General features: G+C 45.0%; 1 protein-coding gene across 1 annotated transcript in view; it reads right to left on the bottom strand.

Moving 5' to 3' along the window:
- LOC109285942 (uncharacterized) overlaps positions 1-20,927 on the bottom strand; it is a 30,006-nt gene extending 9,079 nt beyond the window's left edge. Inside the window, exon 1 of the mRNA XM_059724071.1 lies at positions 20,834-20,927. Coding sequence (XP_059580054.1) covers positions 20,834-20,878 — 45 coding nt within the window. The 5' untranslated portion in view covers positions 20,879-20,927. The remainder of the gene's footprint in view (positions 1-20,833) is intronic.
- Positions 20,928-21,417: the final 490 nt, after the last annotated feature.

Genomic DNA, 21,417 nt, shown 5'->3' with positions numbered 1-21,417 from the left:
CACCTGAACATGGCAATATTGAATTCTGCAGCAGCTACCCCACAGCTTCCACAAGGTCAAAACCTTAAGCCAGCACCAACTTCCATTCCCTCTCTGATCTACCATGTCCCAAACATGCCAGCTGCCTATGCCACTTGTCACAGGTTAGCCACCACTGGTGTGCTATATCCTCAGGGCCCCAGGACCACAGGGAGTACTCAGTATTATTCAGGTTTATCCTTGTGAACAGGCATTGAGACAGGCTGCCTATGCAACTCTGACAGTACATTTCAGTGTTGGCCTATAGCAACCTCCTACAGACATTCCAGCATGGAGTTCTTATGAAAAAAACTGCCAGCTGTTGTCAGACTGTGGCAAGACTCATATGGACAAGCATGTAAGGAAAACCAAACTGACTCCTCCACATTCATTCTGTGTATCCTTAACTAGAGTGGAAACCAGGTAAAAAACAAAACAGTATATTAGTGGCCATTAGTTCATTGTTCCTTTCTCCCTTTAACCCTCCCAGAAGTCTTCTAGGGAAGTTTGCAGAATAGATATTTAAGCATTCTTATATGTGTTTAAAAGCACTGCAGTAGTTAAAAAACAAGACCCGATGTTTTGTTGTTTTGCTCTATTTCACTTACGTAGGTATTTGTCCTTGGAAACTGGTTTATGAACATTGAGCAACTGAATAGATATTCACAGAAATTAACAAAATTGTAATGCCTGTGTTTTGAATGAATGGCATATAAAGAATTATATAATGCTTGGAGATTAATATATAGAGACAGTTACCTGTACATTGGGAATATAGGGGTGTGTTTGTGTAAATATGTACACCGATAAGTAGGCTGGAGTTTGGGCCAATATTTTAAAATGTTGTGAGTACCTGTTCAAAAGCAGTTGCACTGCTTTTGCTCAGAAAAGGGTTCTAAAGTTTCTTGCCATTTATGAACTTTGCATATTATTGATGAACTAAAATGTGAAATTAGTATGGAGTATGGAGTCATCGCTTAGGGACCATTAACAATGTCTCAGTCTAATATCAGTTTAGCAACCATAAGGGAAAAAAGTCATAAATGTAATGAGAGAGAGAGAACTTATTACCTTGCTGAATTTTCAGGATACGAGGCTGAAGAAAACAAATTCAGCTCCCCTTTAAATGCTGGCTTAAACTTTTTTTTTGTAAAAATGATCCCTAACAGCATAATTTTTCTTTCTTATTTTCATTTGGGGTCTGATGAAAGGCCCCATCATGGAGACAGTGGCTGAATAAAGACAGTCAAAAAACCTGAGCCTGAATCAATTCAGTCTTTGCAAGTTAGTCAAAACTGCGTAGATTGAACCAAGAAGCAAGTGAATAGACAGGGTCGGCCAATCCTATCCTGTGAAACCTGTGGCCACAGGGGCACACAGCCCACAGCCAAGGGGCCCCCTGCATCCAGCTACTTGCTGCCCCACCCCACCATGCCACCGATGCTGGCTTCATGTCTGCCTGCTCACTCCCACTGCTAATGCCACTGCTGCCAGCTTCAGCCTCTTGCTAGCCCCCGTCGCCAATGCTGTGGTTGACTTCTTTGCATCAGGAGGCCCCCCAAAAATGTGGACCATCCCTGTGAATAGACATTCACTTCTGATTCTGGAAATGCAGTCAAAAACCTGCAGTGGCTCATGCTAGGATCTGGGGGGGGGGGGGGGGGGGGGGGGGGCTAGAGAATGCCCTCCCTTCCCTTTGGCAGTGGCTGGAAGACTGGAGGGAAGCTGAGCTGAGCTGAGCTGAGCTGAGCTGAGTGGGGGGGGGTGCATGGCCAGGCCCCAGCAGGCCAGTTGGGGAGGGGTTTAAACCCCCAACCTGGCCTGCACACTCCCTAGTCAGGGTGCGCTTGGAGGGAGAAGCAGGAAGCAGCCCCTGCCAGGGATTTCCAACCTCCTCCAGCTGCTTGAGTGACAGGGGGTGTGGCCAGCCCTGGTGGCAGCCTGAAGCAAAGGGGAGAAGGGAGGGGGGGTCCTTCTCTCCCTTCAACTCCCACCAGCATGGGCTGGGGTCTGAGCAGTGAATGGGGGGAAATGCCTGATGGGCTGCTAAGCCCCTGTCTGGCAGACTCCAGCTGGTGTCCCATGCTGGTAGGAAAGGGGAAGGAGGGGAAGATTAAAATCCTTTGCCTCAGGCTGCTGCCAGAGCTGGCCACACCCCCACCATTCCAGCGGGGAGTAGGGGGAAATGCTTGACGGGGCTGCTGCACCTTTGCCTGGCAGACTTTGGCTGGGGTCCTGTGCCAGTGGAAGAGGAGAGGGAGGGGGGGATTAAACCTCCCTCCTGCCATTCACTTCAGGCTGCCACAAGGGCTTGCCATGCCCCTTGCTACTCGAGCAGTGAGTTGGGGGGAAGGAGGCAGGAAATGCCTGACAGGGGCTGCTCCACCCCCACCAGGCAAACCTGACTGTGTTCCCATCTGGGTTTCCCACCCCCACTCCCTCTCCAGCTAGACAGCAGAGGGGTGGTGCCAACCCTGCTCTGCTCAAGCAGATAGTACAGCCCAGCCCTGGGCTGCAAAGCATCCTCGGATACTGGGGGACTGTGATTTAACTTGAACCGGGAAGGGGTCTGGGACAGAAGTTCCATAAACCAGATTGACCTAAATCAGTTAAATCTGATACTACATTCAGTCAGGTTTATCTTAAGCCAGTTTCGGCTATTTTGAAACTGGTTTATGTGCACTGAACTTCTGTTCTGTTACAAGTTTAAACCAGCTTCTGATCACTTAAACCAGTTTGTGTGCAACTTCTGTCCCTAGCCAATGGGAATTGAGTGATCTGTTGAAAGGCCCCTTGTTGCTCTGAACACATCTGTTGGTGGGAGCAAGAACAGCAAGCTGTGTCAATCTTTAGCTTCTGGCACACGTTCATTTAGTAGTGTGCTACAATTGGATACCCAATCCCAGCAATTGCACCTCCTGTCATGCCACATGTGCATGGCAGGAAATACAGTTTTGGGAATGGGGATCAGGTCCTAACTGTGCACTGTCAGTACAGGAGAAGCCCAGGATCATAATCCCAGGCCTCCCTTGCACCAGCAAGTTGAAAGCCAGGTGTCTGCAGCCCAACGTGAACTGGTACAATCCTGGGACTGACAATTTAGGTGGTGGTTGGCCTTAGCCTTAGGACCACACTGATGCTGACCCCAGAGCCCTGTGCACAGGAATATCAGGAAGTCTTGTGTACAGCCCAGCTACCCACATTTTTTTTTAAGGTCCCAGCACACCAGGGCCCCAGGTTCCAGGAGAAGTTCCCTGATTCCAGGGTCCCCATTCACTGAGGATATCAAAAAACTGTGGGTGCAGCCAGGCTGAGCACACAGTTTTTAGGGCCTGAAATGCTGGGGACCTTGGGATCAGGGAACCTCTTCCTGATCCCAGGGTCCCCATGGCTGGGATGTGTCAAGTACCTTGCTCCACAGCTCCCTGGGAACTTCAGGACAAGGGAGTCAAGCTACTGGGTTGCAGGGAGCCTCATGGCTTCCCACAATCTGGTACCAGAACACGCATTGGTCTTCAGTCCTCAGCAGAACTGCAGGGCAAGTTAAGCACCACACTGGCCTACAGAGAGTTCTGTGGCTCCCCATGACCCAGCACCCTCACCCAGCTGATGAGCTCTCGTAGGTTCGGCACCCTGAAAACAGAAGGGTGCGACAGGGGCAGGGGGAGGTGCCAACTGAGCCCCACCATGCAGCTGGCATCAGGTTGCAATGCAGGGCTACATCGCTACATGTTCAATTTAAAATGCAATGAAAACCAGTCACAAAAATATATATATACTGTGAAATATTTTTGTGAATGGTATCATGTTCTGTTCCACCATTAATTGCCTGAACTTGTGGCTGGGTTACTATTTATGACACAATTGACAAGTTAATCATGTCTTAAGTGTAATGCCTGCTAGGAGTCTTTGAGACTTACAAGTTCTGTTGTCCTAACCCCTGAATAGTTACATATGGTGCCCTCAGTCCATGCACACAGCTGTCACTGACAACAGTGGGAGTTGTGTATGTGGATCAAGGGTGCAGTATATCATTCTTGACAGCATTTCTGAAACTGCTTCAGCCTAATCTGGCAGCTTCTATATGTGAACAACATTTGGGGGAAACACTTTTCTGTAGTAAATTGACTGACACAACATGGGGAGATTGTCTTACGTTACATAGAGGCACCAAGATTACCAAAGGTGATTGGACAGTATTCTCTAGTGCAGGAGTGACCTACCTGTGGCATGGGTAGTCTCTGTGTGTGGCATACAGTGGATCAGCAAGGGAACAGAGAACACAGCAACAGATAGGGCAATGAGCAAAAACCAAAGTAACTGGGCAAGGAGCTGGGGAAGAGTATCAGAGTGGCACTCAAGGAGGTATGGGGCTTAGCTTGTGAGGCATCTGCCAAAAAGGTTGTCCACACTATGCTAATGCATAGAGGTCTAAACCTAGACTATCATCATCATCCTTGTACTTTGATCACATGCAGAGGGAGGTTTTAAATGATGAACCTAAATAAATAGGCAAACAATTTTTGTTTATAAACATCCTTCTCTCATTTCATTTTGCTTAGCATTAACAGAGAGAAAAGGGCCAGGTTCTCCTACTTCCTAGACTGCTTTCCTGGGCAAAGGGCCAAGCTACTTGTCAATGTGGCGGAGTTCCAGCCCTTTAAGCCCAGTGATTCAGTGTTTGCTAACCTACCCCTCAGTGTGCCTGGCTCTTACAGGGAGAAACACTTCTTGCAGTCTCTCCCCTTGCAACATGTACTCTTGCAGTGTTGGGTACAATCTGACTTATTATCAATCATTGGAGCCCACAGACTGCAGTCACAGTCTCCCTAGTTTGAAAGAATGTAAATATTTAAAATTTTAAAAAATGTATCTATAAATGGGAATCTCCACTCCAATTTTTAAGCAAATTTCTAGTTCTTTTCCCTGAGACTGAAAACTGAAAGTGATGGGGATAACTGATTAGCATTATCACAAAGTCTTCCTTCCAAGGAGCTATCTATAGGTCTCACTTCATTACTGAGCAGTCAGTGTGATGTCTGGCTATGAAGAGGGGCATCCCACTAGCTTGAGAGGTTACTTGGTTTATTAAATAACCCTGGACGCATTTACACATGCAAGTAATTGAAGCAATAAACACCAGCATTTATTGCACCTGTTTGTTGCTCCCAAACACACTGTTTGAAGATGTCCAGAATATGCCAGGGGTCAGCCTGCCAGCCTGGGGCTGCTCCAACCTGGCTCACTGCGCTGTGGAGGGGCCAGCTGGGTCACAGGGGTGCTCCAGTGTGAGGCCAGCAGGCAGTTCGTGCACTGAAGCACCTTCATGCCCCAGCTAGCTGTCTACATGTGTGCTGCTGTGCAGTAAAAAACTCTGCAGCAGGATGGTGCTTGTATTTACAAGTACTACCCTGTTGCAGAGTAAATTAGTTTCCTGTGGCCTAATAAAGCCACATGTGTAAACGTGAGATGTTTACTGAAAAGCGAATTAGTCTGCTCCTCAGTAAACATCCCATGTAATGCACCCATTGAAAGGTTTTTTAATCCCACAGCACTGATATCCATGCTGTCCTTCATTAGATTTAATAGTTTCTCTGGTAGTGTTTTCCCTCTCCAAAACTTTATGTGAAGAGCGCCAACTATATTTGGATGCTAATTCACTCACACCAAAATCTTTAAACTAGCTCAATCTGCACTGATGTGATCCTGGTGAACAGAAGTTCATTAGGTGTGGAAGGACAGTGAAAAAAGTATTGGCCTACCTGCCTTTACATGCAAAGGGACAGATGATTCTGAGTCTTACTGAAAAGAAAGCAGAACTGAGACCTATTTTTATTTCCACCCCCATTTCTCCTTATGGGAAATATAATCCCTGCCCTACCTTATCTTTTAACTGTATAATGCCCTTCTTCCTCCTCCCCCGACCCCCAAGCTCCTCAGGATTTAAAGCTAAACTTCACTAAAACATTCAACTTATAGACTTTATACACTAAAACATGGAGTAGAGAAATGCACTAAAGCTAATGGAAAAAAAATATCTTTTTTTGGCCTTCAACGTAGTGTCTGGAAAACTATTTGACACCAGGGGTTACACAGCTGCTGGGAAATGTGCTCTTGTGCCAAAAGCAATGTTCCCAAACTGCTGCAGGCCCTTTTTAAATCCTAATGTATTTCTAACTCTGAGTATAGTGAATATTTGGTGACAAGTGTTGACTATAGCTTTTTAGTTGTTATAGCCTTAGAGGGAACAATATCTTAGCAAATGCAGAATCCATAGGCTGGATATGTCTTGACTGGTAACTGGAAGCAAACAAAAAATGAGTCAAAAGGCCTCAAGGAACTGCAGGGCAGCAGACCGTTATTTCTTTCAAGCCTTCAGGTGCTCTGTCTGAACCAGACATTATGATTTCCCATTGTTCCTTGAGAACATTATGATTTCTCAGTTATTTTTTTAACATTACATTAATAAGGGTGACTCCAGGTTTTGCTTGTGTGCAATATATATCCTGTTAGATATTTTAGGCCATGGGTGGCCAACTTGTGGGATGAGTACTACAAGTGGCCAGTTAGCCTTTGTATGTGACATGTGGCAGTTCAGCGAGGGGTCAGGCAGTACAGTGACATACGGGGCAGAAAGAAAAGCAGGAGATTGGGCAGGGCGTACACGCAGTAGGAACCAGAAAGCTGAGCATCAGATCAGGCAGAGGATGGGGATCAGTGACACTCAGGGAGGGTGCAAGGCGAATTTGTGGCACGCCTGCCAAAAATGTTGCCCCTCACTGGTTTAGGCTTCTCTGCTGTTGGAATTACGTACTAACACTTCCTTTTAGATGTTTTTCTTTAGGTAAAATGAATAGTTTCTTACTGGCTGGTATTTGGACCATTCAGAATAGAACTGCAATCTTACCAAGACTGAGATTCTGAAGAAATCCCATAAAAGCTTCAGTTCTTTTCTACTATGGAATAAAAAATTGAACCTAAAAGATTAATAAGGGGCCCCAACTTCAAATTAGTGTCTTTTACTTTGGCCACATTTAACTGTATGCTGTTGAGAAAAAGATTTCACATAGTTATACTCTCTAACACATTCACTCAGTCAGAGAAATACTTTTTGCTGTACTTTATCAAACATGTGATATATACTGAAATCTACTGCCAAGATTGCTTGGCCTCTGTAACTGTGCATGTATACACACACAAATCACGCAGTGTGTGACTGATTACAATATCATAAACCCACAAAATAGACTGCTTCATACACTTATGCTCCAGTTTCCAAGGAAACAGTGAACTGCATTTCAACAAATGCATACAATTTGTTACTCATTTCTATTACCATGACAGTGTTTAAACCACTTTCCCTAAGATTATATGCATTTTCTAATACCAAGTCCAACCTAAATAAAGTACTCGTTCTACAGGAAAGCTCTTTTCTGGGGTCAGCATGGTCACATGATGAGAGTGGATTGCAGCCTCATGCCTTCTAGGGACTGTCTTAGAATAGTTAAAAAGTAACCTTTAGAGCAGTGTTTCCTGGATTAACAATGAGGTGATGCTAGACTGGAATTTTAAAGTATTTTAAGCACCTAAAGATCTGATATGCACTCAGTGGGATTTTTCAAACAGTGCCTACCTCCCATTGAAATCTGTTTGTTTCTTTATCCACTGTCTACCAACTTAGTGACAAACCCTCTCCCATGCCAAGTGAAATGGATATAGGAAAATAATTCCTCTGATCTGTCCTTACCTATTTAAGAGGATTTATACTCTGAGAAAGTGAATGACTAAGTGGCAATTAAGCCACTCCACTCAAACACTCCCCACTGTTTCTAGCCCTGGTAAATATGCAGTGTTAGATTAATGAGGGGAAGTGGGGGGGGGGGGGGGTCTCCTAAATTTAATTAGATGAAACTTTATAGCAAAATGTTTCTGGTGCCATTTTCCTGCATGGTTGCCCCAACCCAAATTAATCACTTTTTTCTCAAAGTCACATAAGAATCTCTGCTAGTGATAGAAGAGTAGAAAAATTGTGGCTTTTGCCTGAATTTTATACTAAGATAGCTATTACAGGTGCAAATTGATACTTTTCACCTTTGAATTCAGAACATTTTCTTTAGAGGATTAAGATAAATACAATGTAAACCATCTCTGGTAATCCTTGCACCATGTCTAGGTTTCAGCTATTTCAACTGTTATATCTGCAGCATCACTGTTAATGACGTGCCCATCCAACATTCTTCCATTTATAATCTGTAATTTCCTTATTAATTCATATAGTAGTTGTTGGCACAGGAAATTATAACTATTCCATACCCCAAGCTGCCTAACAGAGTGTAATCATGCTGTATCCCACTAAAACAGTGAAGATATGAGTCAAAATAAAATGGAAAGGTAGCATAAGCCTCCCTAAAAATATATGTTGAATATTTTTGCTTGGTGTATGGGCAGGGAGGGGAGATCAGGGATGCTATAGTTTGCCATTTTCACTATAGGTTTGTTTGCACAAGGAAATTAAGAGAGATTGTGAATCTAAACTGGAATAGCTCTTCCTGATTAACTCACTGATTGCAGTGTTTAATGATGAGTAGACAAGGGACCATTGGCTAAATCTTCAGGCATGTCCAAAATGCAAATACTGAACTCAGAATTATACATTGCAGTAATTTCTTTGCATTGCCAGGTGCTGCTCTGCCTTTGCCATTCTCACTGCTTATATTGACTTAAAAGAGCCACAAGAGGTATCAAAAAAAGAAGTCCAGGATCAGCATGATACAGAGTCTTTTTTTTTTTTTTCCATGCTGCACCCTGCTTCCCCCACTGGCCTGGCACTAAGGAGGATGTGTAGCATACAAATCTTTGTCAGCTCGGTGTCAGTAAAGGAATCCTTACCACTAAGATAAATACTGCAAGTCCAATGCACAGGACTGGACACTCCACACTCAGGCATGTGATCCTAATTTCTGCTCTTAGAGAACAGCTGCCGCATGGACATTCTAAAATCTACAATATGGTGAAATACAAAAGCTCTTTACATTCAGTGTACCTATAGGCACTTCCAGATGCTCAGATAAAGGCATGATAGGATCTGATGTGTGGTTCACACAATTACACCTCCTGCCATGCCACATGTGCGTGTCAGGAGTATTGATAATGGGATCAACATCAGATCCTATCATGTCTTGCTGCTGGTGCAGGGAGAGCCCAGGATCACTATCCCGGGTCCGCTGCACCAATTTCTGCTGCTGTGAGCTGATGGGCTTCACAGTGGAGCCAGCACATGGAACCCTGGCCCCACTGCAGACCTCATCAACTGTGGGACTGGCAGTGGGTAGTGCACCCCTGTGGCTGGGAGTCCCATCAGTTGATGAGACTCCCAGCCACAGCGGAATGCCTGGCCATATTAATGGTGACATAAGAACAAGCCATGTTTATTATACTTTTTTTTTTTTGGTGGAATAAGTTTGTGACATACTGCTTGTTTTATCATTCCATTAATTGATTGAATGTGTAGCTGAGTCACAACTTAGTTTGTTTAACAAGTTAATCACTCCTTATGTGTAATGTGTAGAGGGAGCCTATAAGTATTACTTGAAGACAGCAGAGACTGTAATATATGCTTTTACTCTACTCTAAAAGTCATTTTGAATTTTATATATCTTATGTTCTATGAACTAATGCTTCGTGACAGTGGCCGCATCTACATGAGATGCTGACTGCACAATAACCTGTGACTACTGCACAGTAGCATCGGGTGGCAGGAAGCTACTGCACAGTGTCATGAAAAAATCATACCATGATGCTACTGCACAGTAACTCTAGTTTCTAGCAGTTATTTAGTACTTGTTTAAACAAGTCCTGGGGCGTAATGACTGTACAATCAGTGTCTTGTGTAGACATGGCCAGTGAGACTTATTTTTGTGTTCAGTCGCAGTACAGAATCTTCTCCTGTCAATCACGCTACCATATATTTCTGAAATGTACTAAAATAGTGGCTGGAAGCAGTTAGTTAATAGGTATTGCATCCTTGCTGGAGCCAGGTTAAGCTTTTGGACTTCACTAGGGTCAGATAAAAGTAGAATGTGTGTTTGTAAACTCTAGGATGAGCACTATAGGATATTTTTTTACTCAAGAGAGCTCAACAGCAAAGAACCAAACCTACATTTGAACAACTGCAAATTTAGGATATGGAATGTTATAGGGGTGTCTTTGTATGTGGTTGGGTGCATGAAAGATCAAAGGGACAAGAGGAGGGTTGAAAAAGTGGGATTTATTTTTGGATTAGATTTGGGTTGGAATATAGCTTTAAGGTTGAAGGTCAAACCCTGGTTAAGATGCAGGATGAAACTTTGTATTAATATCGCTAAAGTCTTACAGGTGGTCCTCATAAGAGTTCAAATCACAATGGCAGAAATAGCACCAGTTCTGTTGTTCAGTTCTGTTGTTTTCCACTGTTCTGTACAAGTCTAAAAAAAATGAGAGTTTGCATGACATTCCAGCCATGATCAAAATAGAAGCAGGAAAGAAGGCTCTTTCCATGTTTGGAACCTACATAAACTTACACTTTGGGGGAAGGACAGGCTTTGGAAATCCAGCTTCTTCCTGCCCAAAATGATAGTAATGGGGTGTGTGTAGACGAAGACACCACTTCAATTTAGGGCTGTTTAAACCCCATGTCATGCACACACCCCTCTGACTTACCAGCCTCACTGGTAGAGAGGGGGAGGCAAGCTGCTGGCAGGCAGAATGCTCCCTGGGCTGCAGGGGGGAGGGAAGAGGGACTGGCGCTTCCCTCCATGGCATCTGTGGCCCCCCACCAGGTAGCACCTGCCCACGGGCAACCTGCTTGGGCAGTCCCAGGAGGCATTGTGGCCACAGAGGGAAGCACCAGGCCCCCACACAGTTCAAGCAGGCAGGCAGGCTTCAAGGGTAGGGGTAAGAAATCAGGCTTACCACTTTTCTTGGGCGGACCCTGCTTTCCCGGGCTGCTGTCAAGCTGCCTGCAGGGCTTTCTACAGAACCGAGGAGCTGCACGGAGCCCGGTGCTTTGCTCTGTGGCTGTAGGGGCAGCAAACTAAAACTCCTCAAAAGAGTTTTAGTTTGCTGCACCCCAAGTCATTTAAGGTGTGTTATGCCACCAAATTTCCTACAGCGGCTGGAATTGATGTGCAATATGCCACCGAGGCATGCACTAACACCATTAGAGTGGTGCAAAAGCATTTAGCCTACTTTAAAGTGTTGTGCACATATGCCTCTTGTTTCGTCTACACACGGCCCATGGAGACTCTGGTCCCATCTACACAAGACATTACTGCACATTTATTTAGTGCTTGTACAGACAAGTACTAAATAAATGTGCAGTAACCCAAGTTACTGCACAGTAGCACTGGCAAATGCCTTTTTGTGGTGCTACTGTGCAGTAGCATTATGTCACATCACAGTTTTGCCCATACAACGCTACTGCACAGTAGTACTGGGCTACTGTGTAGTCAGTGTCTCATGTAGGCATGGCCTCTAGGTCCCAAATTAGGCTTATTTCCAGTTACAGAGGGCTTCTAGTGGTAAACGGGCAACACATAGGGGGTGCACATGCACCCCCTCCAAAAAGGTGCCACCAACACTGTCAATGGCACCTGCAGGCAATCGCCGCTGACCACCCCACTGCCAGTCCATGATTGCCCCTAGCTGCCGCTGTTGGTAGCGCCTACAGGTGGTTGCTGATCTGTGGTTGGTGCTTGCTCCTCCTCCCTCAACAGTGTTGGTGGCATCTGCGGGAGCTCCCTACTCACCACCACTGGGCTCCCACCGCCACTGGCACAGTCATGCCTCCTCAGCCACCAGGGGCATGCACCATTCATGGTGGTAAAACTTTAACAGTGAAATCAGTCTCTGAATAACTCTCTTTTCTTTAAGAATCATTCAGGTTTTTCTCCAGGGAGACATGCGACTCAGCCATATACTACCTGTGGTTAATTCTAGCCAGTTTAGAACAGTTACAGTGGTTTCTTTTCCTTCACCCCAACTGGTTGGAAACCAAAGTTCTACCACAATAGTCCATAAGGTATGTCAGTCTGTGCTATGACAAAGTGGTTTTGGAAGGTGCAAATATTAAAGCACAGCCCTTATTAAATGTTATCACTGTGACTTTATTTTCAGTTCAGTAAGATCTGTTGCTTCTTAACATTCAGAATCTGATAAATCATACATATAACTTATATTTCTGCTTCATATTTATTAAGTTTAGTATAATGTGTGCCTGTCTAGAGGAAGACAAATACATATACTCAGAGCATGTGATCAATTCTGTGAAGACTTAACCACAGTATGATGGTAATGTTATTGGGGTGAAAAGGGCATGCTTTTCCTGTGGTATAACTACATTTTAGGGTACAGAGCTAAAATAATTGAGTGATGGAATATTGTCTTTTGTTCATATTATGTGCTAACAAAATTGGATACCAGGAAAAAATACTTTTTCACTGTTAGAACCTTAAAACAGTGAAATGGACTGTGTGACAGGGGTCCATCCTGAGGCCACCCTCTGCGTTGGCCTACCCACCTGGCTTGGACAGTCCACCCACCTATCTCACCTGCCATGCTTTGTTAGTAAATAATTAAGTAGTTTATTAGGTAGGAGGCTGCCTTTCATGCACTGAACTATACCAAACTGTATATACATACTGTGACCTTCCCTACACATGCCCCATGCCTCACAGGTGTTATTACCACCATCAACTCTATACACCCCTGGCATTAATCCCTCTGGCTCTTGTCTCTCTGCAACATGCAGCCACTGGGGCCTCTGGTGTCTGGCTTTCTGTATCTCTCTCAGATACCTGGCTCAGTGCCTCTCTCCCGTGCACCTGGCTCTGCACCCCTTTAGTTGCCCCTCTGGCGCTATGCTCACTGTGCCTGACATCAGGCTCTACCAAATCATATGCCCCGTCTCTCTCCAGGCACTAATAAGGCATCCAAGCCTCCCCTTCTAGCCTCATCCCAATCCTCCAGGGTAAACATGAACACAAACACAAGCCCCTAGGCTATAACTTAAATACTAACAGTAACAACGGTGCTATGCCTCTTTAAGGGTACAGACTTCCACTCAGAGTAACATGGCCCTATTCTAGGTACCTGGGAGACTCACTGTAGTCATGTAGCACTTAGATAGCAGAGCAGGAAGTACTGGGAGAGCTAGGCAGGCAGCACCAAGTCTAAAGTAGCTTCAGCAGGCAGGAGCTCCTTCCTTGTCAGTTACTGGAAAGAACACGACTGCTATCTACAGCGTGGGCTTATATATCCCAGAACCCCACCTCCTGCCGGTCAGGTGATGTCAGCAGGTATGGCCAGTTGCTTCCTTAGGCTGTTACTTTGACAACCTGCAGCTGGGGAGCCTGCCAGCCTCCCTGGCCAGGCTTCTTCAGCCTTAAGGAGCAGGCACATCTTAGTGCCCTGCTGCAGACTGCCTGTGGATTCTCCATCACTGGAAGAAGAGGTTGGGCAGCCACTGGTTGGGGATGATCTAGGAATAGCTATGACTATGTTCTAACTACAGGTTATTTCCCATGTTTTTGGGTTTTGCTGTTTGCCCTGTGGGGCTGGGAGGGCATCCCCCCACCACATTCCCCCACTGCTGTCAGGATTTTTTTAGCCTTCCTCAGAAGCACTGGGTGTTGACTACAGCCAAAACTGATAATTTTGACTGGGGTGCGCTAGTGCTCCTTCCAGAGCTTCAGCCTGGAGCTTCTTGCCTAGAGGGTCTTTACCTTTCACTCGAGGTCAAACTGGTCACCATATTTGGAGTCAGGAAAAATTTTTATCTCATGGTCAGATTGGACTGTGGGAGGTTTTGCCTACCCCCGTAGCAGGGAGCATGGGCCCCTACCTGAAATCTCTTGATTGTATATTAACAACCTTTTACAGAAGCAGGACATTGGCTTCCATGGTCTCCCTGCTTAACCTATGGCAGGTTAAGCTATTAGGTCTTGTTTTGTCAGGGCTGACTGTAGTTTTACTAAGAGGTTAGATTATGGCTTTTTATGAGATGGTTTGGATAAGATGATTCAGCCTCAGGCAGGGGGTTGGACTAGATGACCTATAGATATCCCTTCCAGCCCTATTTCTGTCTAAGTTGTTAAATAATAACGTGATTATGTGTTTCCTAGTTACTACTTATTAGAATATGTTGCATGTAGATCAATTAAGACCATTATAATTTTGCAATGTCTTTGTGTCTGTTTGCTTTCACTATTACATGTGTCTGAGGAGGTAATTGTAAACCTAGAGGCTGCCTATAATACACATGGTTGGAGTGGAGGGGGGGGGCATTTTAATTAGAGCATTTTCTGGACAGCCACTAATTAAAACAGTTAACTGTCATGTATATTAAACCCCGCTGCATTTCAAAATGGCCATGGCAGTGCTTTAACTAAAGCTTATTTGATGATCTTTAGTTAAAAGTACTCTTGTAGCCATTTTGAAATGGGGGAGGGGATGTTAATACACATAACTCTGAGGTGACACTGGAGCATTCTAATTAGAACACTAATGAACACATCTATAGGCACCCAGAGTGCCCAGCAGGCTGGAATTGTGAGCAAACGTGTGCTTAATTAAATCCCTGATAGTCTAGGGCAGTGATTCTCAACCAGGGAGTTGGGGCACCCTGGGGTGTTGCCAGATCCTTTGAAGGATGCCATGAGATGTGAAGAGATAAGCAGGTAAACTAATCTGATAAATCAGGCTCAGGCTTGTCCTTGCCATGCCTAATGTCCAGCCCCTGTGTAAGTAGATAAGCACTGTAATATATAAATTATTTTTTGACATTTGGTGCCATTCAGTTCACAAAAGCTATGGAGGCGTGCTCTAAGTCCACTGAGGGATGCCTTGAGTCCAAAAAAAGTTTGTGAACCACAGGCCTAAGGTCAGTATTGTTCTTAGACATGTAGCAATTATGGGTTATGAGGATATATTCTCTTTTTTAAGGGATATGAGATAAGAAAGTTTATGGCAGCCTATTTAGATCAAGGAGAGCTAAAATGCACATGTCCCTGTGTTGGGACCCAAATATAGTGGTCTCTATCAGGCCGTACACAGTGTAACAGGAAAACATTGCTCTCTTTCTGGGTTGGATGTCTTGTTTTGTTTTGTTGGGGGGGGGGGGGGGTGTTCATCTTTCCCTGTTTTGAAGATAGGGAAATAACATTGAAATGCTTGTAGAGTCCTGAAGCAAGGATTTTCACATGATATTTATAAGCAGTCCCCTACCAGGTTAAATCACTTATAGTATCTCTAATGGAGGATGATATTTCTTCTGAGAAAATTTATGACCAATCATGTTTTGGATAAGCCTAACCAGCAAACTAAACTTTGCATTCAGTCTCATGAACTGCTGTGGCATGTCAGTACAAGTTTATTTCTTTAAGGGAAAATAAGGGACATTATTAAAATTCTGCGTGCACTGGGCCTTATCAAAATTATAAAAATCTATCAAGTCATACTCCATTAATAATCACAACAGGCCCCATCTTAGACTTCTGTTTAATTTCAGATAATAGTACCATCTCTATTACATGAATGTGAGAGATGGGTAAAAATGTGGCACACTTAGGCTTACACTGATGATGTATGTTTGCATTTCAATAATGTGTACATACGACTTGGTAGAATGCACAAACAAGTATTATGTATGGGCAGCCATATTTGTTTTCAAATTCAGTTAAATAGAATAAATCACTGCAAGAAAGGCAGTTTAGTTTAAACACTGCTTTGTCTTTATAGACAAGAACAAAATTTAACAGTATCCTCACACGTCTTGTGTATAACTTTCAGTTGCACTTGAACTATTAAACCCAATGGGTTTTGTTGGGGTTTTTTTAATGATAACATGTTAAGTAGACCTTGGTGTATCTTTCCTCATCCTCAGCCCCCTTTGCTGTGTGGCACACGCACCTTCTTCAGGCCCTTCATTCCTCCAGCCTTCCTTGCAAGGTTTCTCAAAGAGGAGGAATAAGAGACTACTCCTTTGTCTATACAGGAGTGAAGGTGATCAACAGCATCTGGCCTTCTTGGGGTTCTGGCACTACCCTTGGGAGGGTGAATGTACTGGGCCTGTGAGTTTCTATGAATTTAAGGAACCAGCCTGTATAAGGACTGGGCCACCACTAGAGGTTAGTGGTGCCAAAAATCTTCACCTTCCCATTATATTTCAAGTTTTGTGGCTTTGGTTAGAAAGTTTAGCATTTATTTCCATTATCTGGGCAACTTTAGGGGAATCCTCTCCTCCAAGACTCCCAGATGTGCTAGGAATACTAATTCCAGCATTCTGGTTTCGTAGATTCATAGACTGTTAGGGCTGGAAGGGACCTTGCAGATCATCGGGCCCAGCCCCCGCACTCTAGGCAGAAAAACAACTGGGGTCAAGTGACCCCAGCAAGGTGAGTGTCCAGTCTCCTCTTGAAAACCTCCACAATAGATGACTGCACCATCTCTGGAGGGAGTTTATTGCACAGTCTGGACACCATGACTGTGAAGGAGTTTTTCCTGGTATTAAGGCTGAAGTGGCCTTCCAGAATTTATATCCATTGGTCCTGGTATTCCCCAGGGATGCCCTAGTAAACAGTTGTTTACCAAGCTCCTGATGCACTTCTTTGATATAGCGGTAAGCGACTATCAAGTCCCCTCGCAACCTTCTCTTCTTTAGGCTAAAGAGGCCCAGGTCCCTCAGCCTATCCTCATATGGCTTGCCTTGCAAGTCTCTGATCATACTGGTGGCTCTTCTCTGGTCCCTCTCAAGTTTTTCCACATCCTTATTGAAGTGCAGCACCCAGAACTGGACGCAGTACTCCAACTGCAGTCTCACCAGTGCTGAGTACAGCGGGAATATCACTTCCTTAGTTTTACATGAGATGCATCGGTTGATGCATGCATCATGTTGTTTGTCCTGCTGACCACCGCATTGCACTGATGGCTCATATTCATGCTGTAGGCAATCATTACCCGTAGGTCCCTTTCAGCTGTGGTGCAGGTCAGGCTGTCAGCCTGTATGCATGTTGAGGATTATTTGCCCCCAGATGGAGCACCTTACACTAAGAAGTGTTAAACTTTATCTGGTTCCAGTCTTCCCAACTCTCTGCCCTGTCCAAGTCAACCTGTATCATCAACCTATCTTCTAGCATGGCCACACTGCCCCATAACTTGGTGTCATTCACATACTTGGTCAGCGAGCTTTTCACTCCCCCATCCAAATAATTGATAAAGATGTTGAAAAGCACTAGTCCATCTGTTTCTTTCAGTTCTACAGCCCAGACCCTTGCACTAGGGATAGACATTACACATAAACCTGTTTAAGTGATCAGAAACTGGTTTAAACCTGTAACAGAACAGACGTTCAGTGCACATAAATCAGTTTGAAAATGGCTTGAAACTGGTTTGAGATATACTTGGTTTAATGCAGTATCAGACTTAACTGATTTGGGTCAAACCAGTTTATGCAATGTTTGTCTCAGTCCCCTGGCTAATTTAAGTTAAATCAGACTCCCACAGCATCCCATCATGCTCTCTGGGCTGGGCTGGGTTCTCTGCTCCACAGCAGGGCTGACCCCTCCTCTCTGCTCCCTGGCTGCAGCTCCAACAGAGACTGCAGGCATCTGCTGGGCTTCTGGTTCCACCCCCCCCCCCCCCCCCCATGCACACACCTCCAAGCAGGGCTTGCCCCATCCACTCTGCCTTATACAGACACACAGCATTAGCTAGCAAACCACATTCTGGCTACGGTCTGTGTTGTGGCAGACGGGACAAAGGCAGGTAGCTGATAATGTCCCTCTGTTGTTTTCTTAATGGGGTGATAACACTGAGTTAGCGGTGATAAACACTGTTATAAATTTCCTACTGGGCTGGTTGGTGGGGAAGGGAGGAGACCCTCCCTAATTGGAGTGTCCTACCGGGGCCTAGCCTTGCCCTCCTTAGTTCAGCACTATGGAAGGGAGGGAGGGCTGCTCTAGCACCCCCCCAGGTTCTAGCATGAGCCACCACAGACATGTGCCTGCATTTTTTCACAAACTGGTTTAGCCTAGGTAGGTTAGACTAACCTGCAAAGATTGAATCAATTCAGGTTCAGGCTTTTTGAATGTGTGTCCTTAGCCTTAGACAGTTCCAAAGCACCACCTGGTAGTTTCCTTATGGTCCACAGATTGTCCCAGTTGACCTCTCCTATGTTGTTCACCACTGCGGCAAAGTTTAGAATATAATCACATTTTTTTTTGTCAATAAAGCCCATAAAGCTTTTTTTGAACTTCTACTGCTTTTTGTTTATTTTCCATAACATTACAGCTGGGGCTTTGGTTATTCAGTGAAAAAAAAATTATTTTTCCATGAAAAACGGAATAGTACATGTGTCTACGTATGTGTACGTGTGTGTGTGTGTGTGTGTGTAATATATATGGGCACCTATACAAATGTGAGGCTGCTCTGATGTGCTGTAATTACAGCACATTGAAGCAGACTCGGTTAATTGAGTCTGCTGAAACATGGTAATTACCACTCTCCAGCAGACTGCAGTCTCCCATGTATCAGAGTCCCTACACTGAAAAATGGCAGTGCGGCACTTCAACAAAAGTATGTTTCAGTACGGGGATGCTGATACACATAACACTCTGGGTACTTTGATTAGAGCAGCTCTCGGAGCCCCTCTAATTAAAATACCCACCCCCCACTCCTAGAGCATGTCTATAAAACACGCTTTGTGTGTGTGTGTGTGTGTGTGTGTGTTTGTGTGTGTGTGTGTGTGTGTGTGTGTGTGTGTGTATATATATATATATATATATATATATATATATATCCCTTCTGCCAGACACTGGTCAGCAGCAAGAAGGGCCAGGTTCACATTTCGGGGTACCCCATAAATTATACCAGTAGCTCAAGCCCCCACCCAGAAATCTGGGAACACTACATTTGCTGGGGTGTCCCATATAAACAAAACCTCTCCTTGCAAGCAGTGTAAACACAAAACCCCAAATTTATTAGAGAATCAAAACAAAAAAACCAAAAGAAAACACTAAATATAATTTTAAAACACTATTAACTACGAAGTCTGTAGGTGGCACCCTCTTGGGGGGACACTTATAGAATCATAGAAGTAGGGTCGGAAGGGACCTTGTAGATCTTCAAGTCCAACCCCCTGCCTGGGCAGGAGGGGAACTGGGCTCAAGTGACCCCAGCCAGGTAGGTATCGAGCCGCTTCTTAAAGACCCCCAGGGTAGAAGCCAGCACCACTTCCCCTGGAAATTGGTTCCAGATCCTAGCCGCCCTAACTGTGAAGTAGTTCCTACGGATGTCTAATCTAAATCTACTCTCCAACAACTTGTGGCCATTATTCCTTGTTATCCTGGGGGGCGCTAGGGGAAAGAAGGTCTCCCCCAAACCCTTCTGGTCCCCCCTAGTGAGTTTATAGACAGTCACAAGGTCCCCCCTCAGCCTTCTCTTGTGAAGGCTGAACAGGTTCAGGTCCTGTAGCCTCTCATTGTAGGGTCTGCCCTGCTGTCCCCGGATCTCACATACATCACACTTCACCCATACCCAGGCAGTGTGGGACTTGGGGTTCCCCAATGGGTAGTTTCAGGGGCCTGTAGCCCTATACCTGCCCTTCAGCAATGGGCTAGAGAGGGGGGCTCACATTGGAGAGTCCTATGAGCTGCTCCTTGGGTACACTGTGCTGCAGGCAGCTGCTCGAGAGTGTGAGTCCTTCTGTATTGCAAGGGGTCCGTTGCTCCTTAAGGAGGGGTAAAAAGCCTATCTTTGCTCCCATGGAGAGGCTGGGGAAGGGGGAGTGGACACTACAGTTCCAGCCAGCATGCACGCACCCTGCTGAACTGCAAATTGCAGGACAAACTCAAAATGGAGGTTGATTACTGGCTACAGCTGGCCCAGCCACACAGCTTAACTGGAGCAAAGGACTACCAAAAGAAACAGAAGGGAAAAGCCAGGCCTACCCTCTAGGCCTGGGCTGCAGGTGGTTTGGATCATGCAGGTCCACTAAAAGCAGAAAGCTGCAAACCTCAACCCTGGCCCAAAGCTGGTAGGATTAGAAACTCCTAGGTTTCAACCATGTTTAAAACTGTCAGGCCTAATTCCTAGCCAGCCAACCCAAGGAACCAATGCCCTCCTCCCCAGGATTAATCCCTTAAAACTTCAGAAAAGAGGTTAAAAAAAGGAGGAAGGAGTTCCAAGACACTGGGACAATTCTCCCTCTCTTCCTCCTGCACCTGAGTTTTTCCTTTCTCTATCTGCAAATTCCTTCTCCTCTGGAGAATCTTTCATTCTTCAGCAACCCCTAGCAGCAGCATCTTCTCCCCAAAACCAGCCTAGATCACCTTATATCCTTCTGCATGACATCACCATGGCCTTTTCCAGTCAGGGAGTACCACACTCCAGTTTTTCTCTTAACCAATCTGCCTAAAAGGTTTTTACTCACCCTAGCCAATCAGGCCAGAGGATTTTACATATCTTGCCCAAATACAAGGCCCCAGCTTTCCATGTGCAGAGCAAATGGTCAGAACAACAGGGACCATCTTGCCCATATAAAACACACACACACACACACACACACACAGTATACAATCAAAAGCACACACTTTGCCATACACAACCCCAGTGTGTGGGGGTGTTGCACACACACGCACACACACATATATAATATATTGCAAAAGATGTCATATTGTATATAAATACACAGAAAAGCATGTAAAAGGCACGTGTATACATCTACAATGCAGTTTTCAGTAGGTTTCATGGAAAATTTTTGACTGGTCTAACTCAAGCTTACCTTTCCTTGCACTTTCAAGGCATGTCTTGGTCTTAGCAGCCACATAACAAGAACAATTGCTCTACATAGAAAGGAAGAAGAAAGCAAAAAGAGTAGCAGGGGGATACTAAGGGTGCTGTTACAGGTTATCTTTATAATGTTTTAAATCTGTGGAATGTTATGCTGTCATAAAGTTAGAATACTTTCAGAGCAGTCATAGGTTAATGCATAATGTCATTAGGGCTGTGCAAAACTTCATCGGGTGTTTCATTTCAAAACTGTTTTGATGTGTTTCAAGCTCAAAACAGCAAAATCGAAATGTAACAAAAAGCTTTGAAACAGCTTCAAAATGAAACGAAGGCGCTCAGAAAGTTTCAAAAGTTTCAAAATGTTTTGAGTTTCAAAGCCAGGCTTATTTGGCTTCAGCGCTGGTCCCAGGCGGCAGCAGCAGCCTCCTCTTATTCGGTGTGCAGATACAGGGGCTTGCACCCCTGGGAGGAGTCTGGCACAGGCCAGCAGCCCTTCTGGGGGTGTGAGCCCCTGGATCCACACCCTGGATGAGAGGAGGCTGCCTCTGCCACCTGGGACCGGCGCTGGGCATGGGA

This window comes from Alligator mississippiensis, chromosome 3, assembly GCF_030867095.1.
Source record: "Alligator mississippiensis isolate rAllMis1 chromosome 3, rAllMis1, whole genome shotgun sequence".
NCBI lineage: Eukaryota > Metazoa > Chordata > Crocodylia > Alligatoridae > Alligator > Alligator mississippiensis.
The sequence above is the reverse complement of the archived record's forward strand: the minus strand, read 5'-3'. Positions and strand labels throughout refer to the sequence as shown.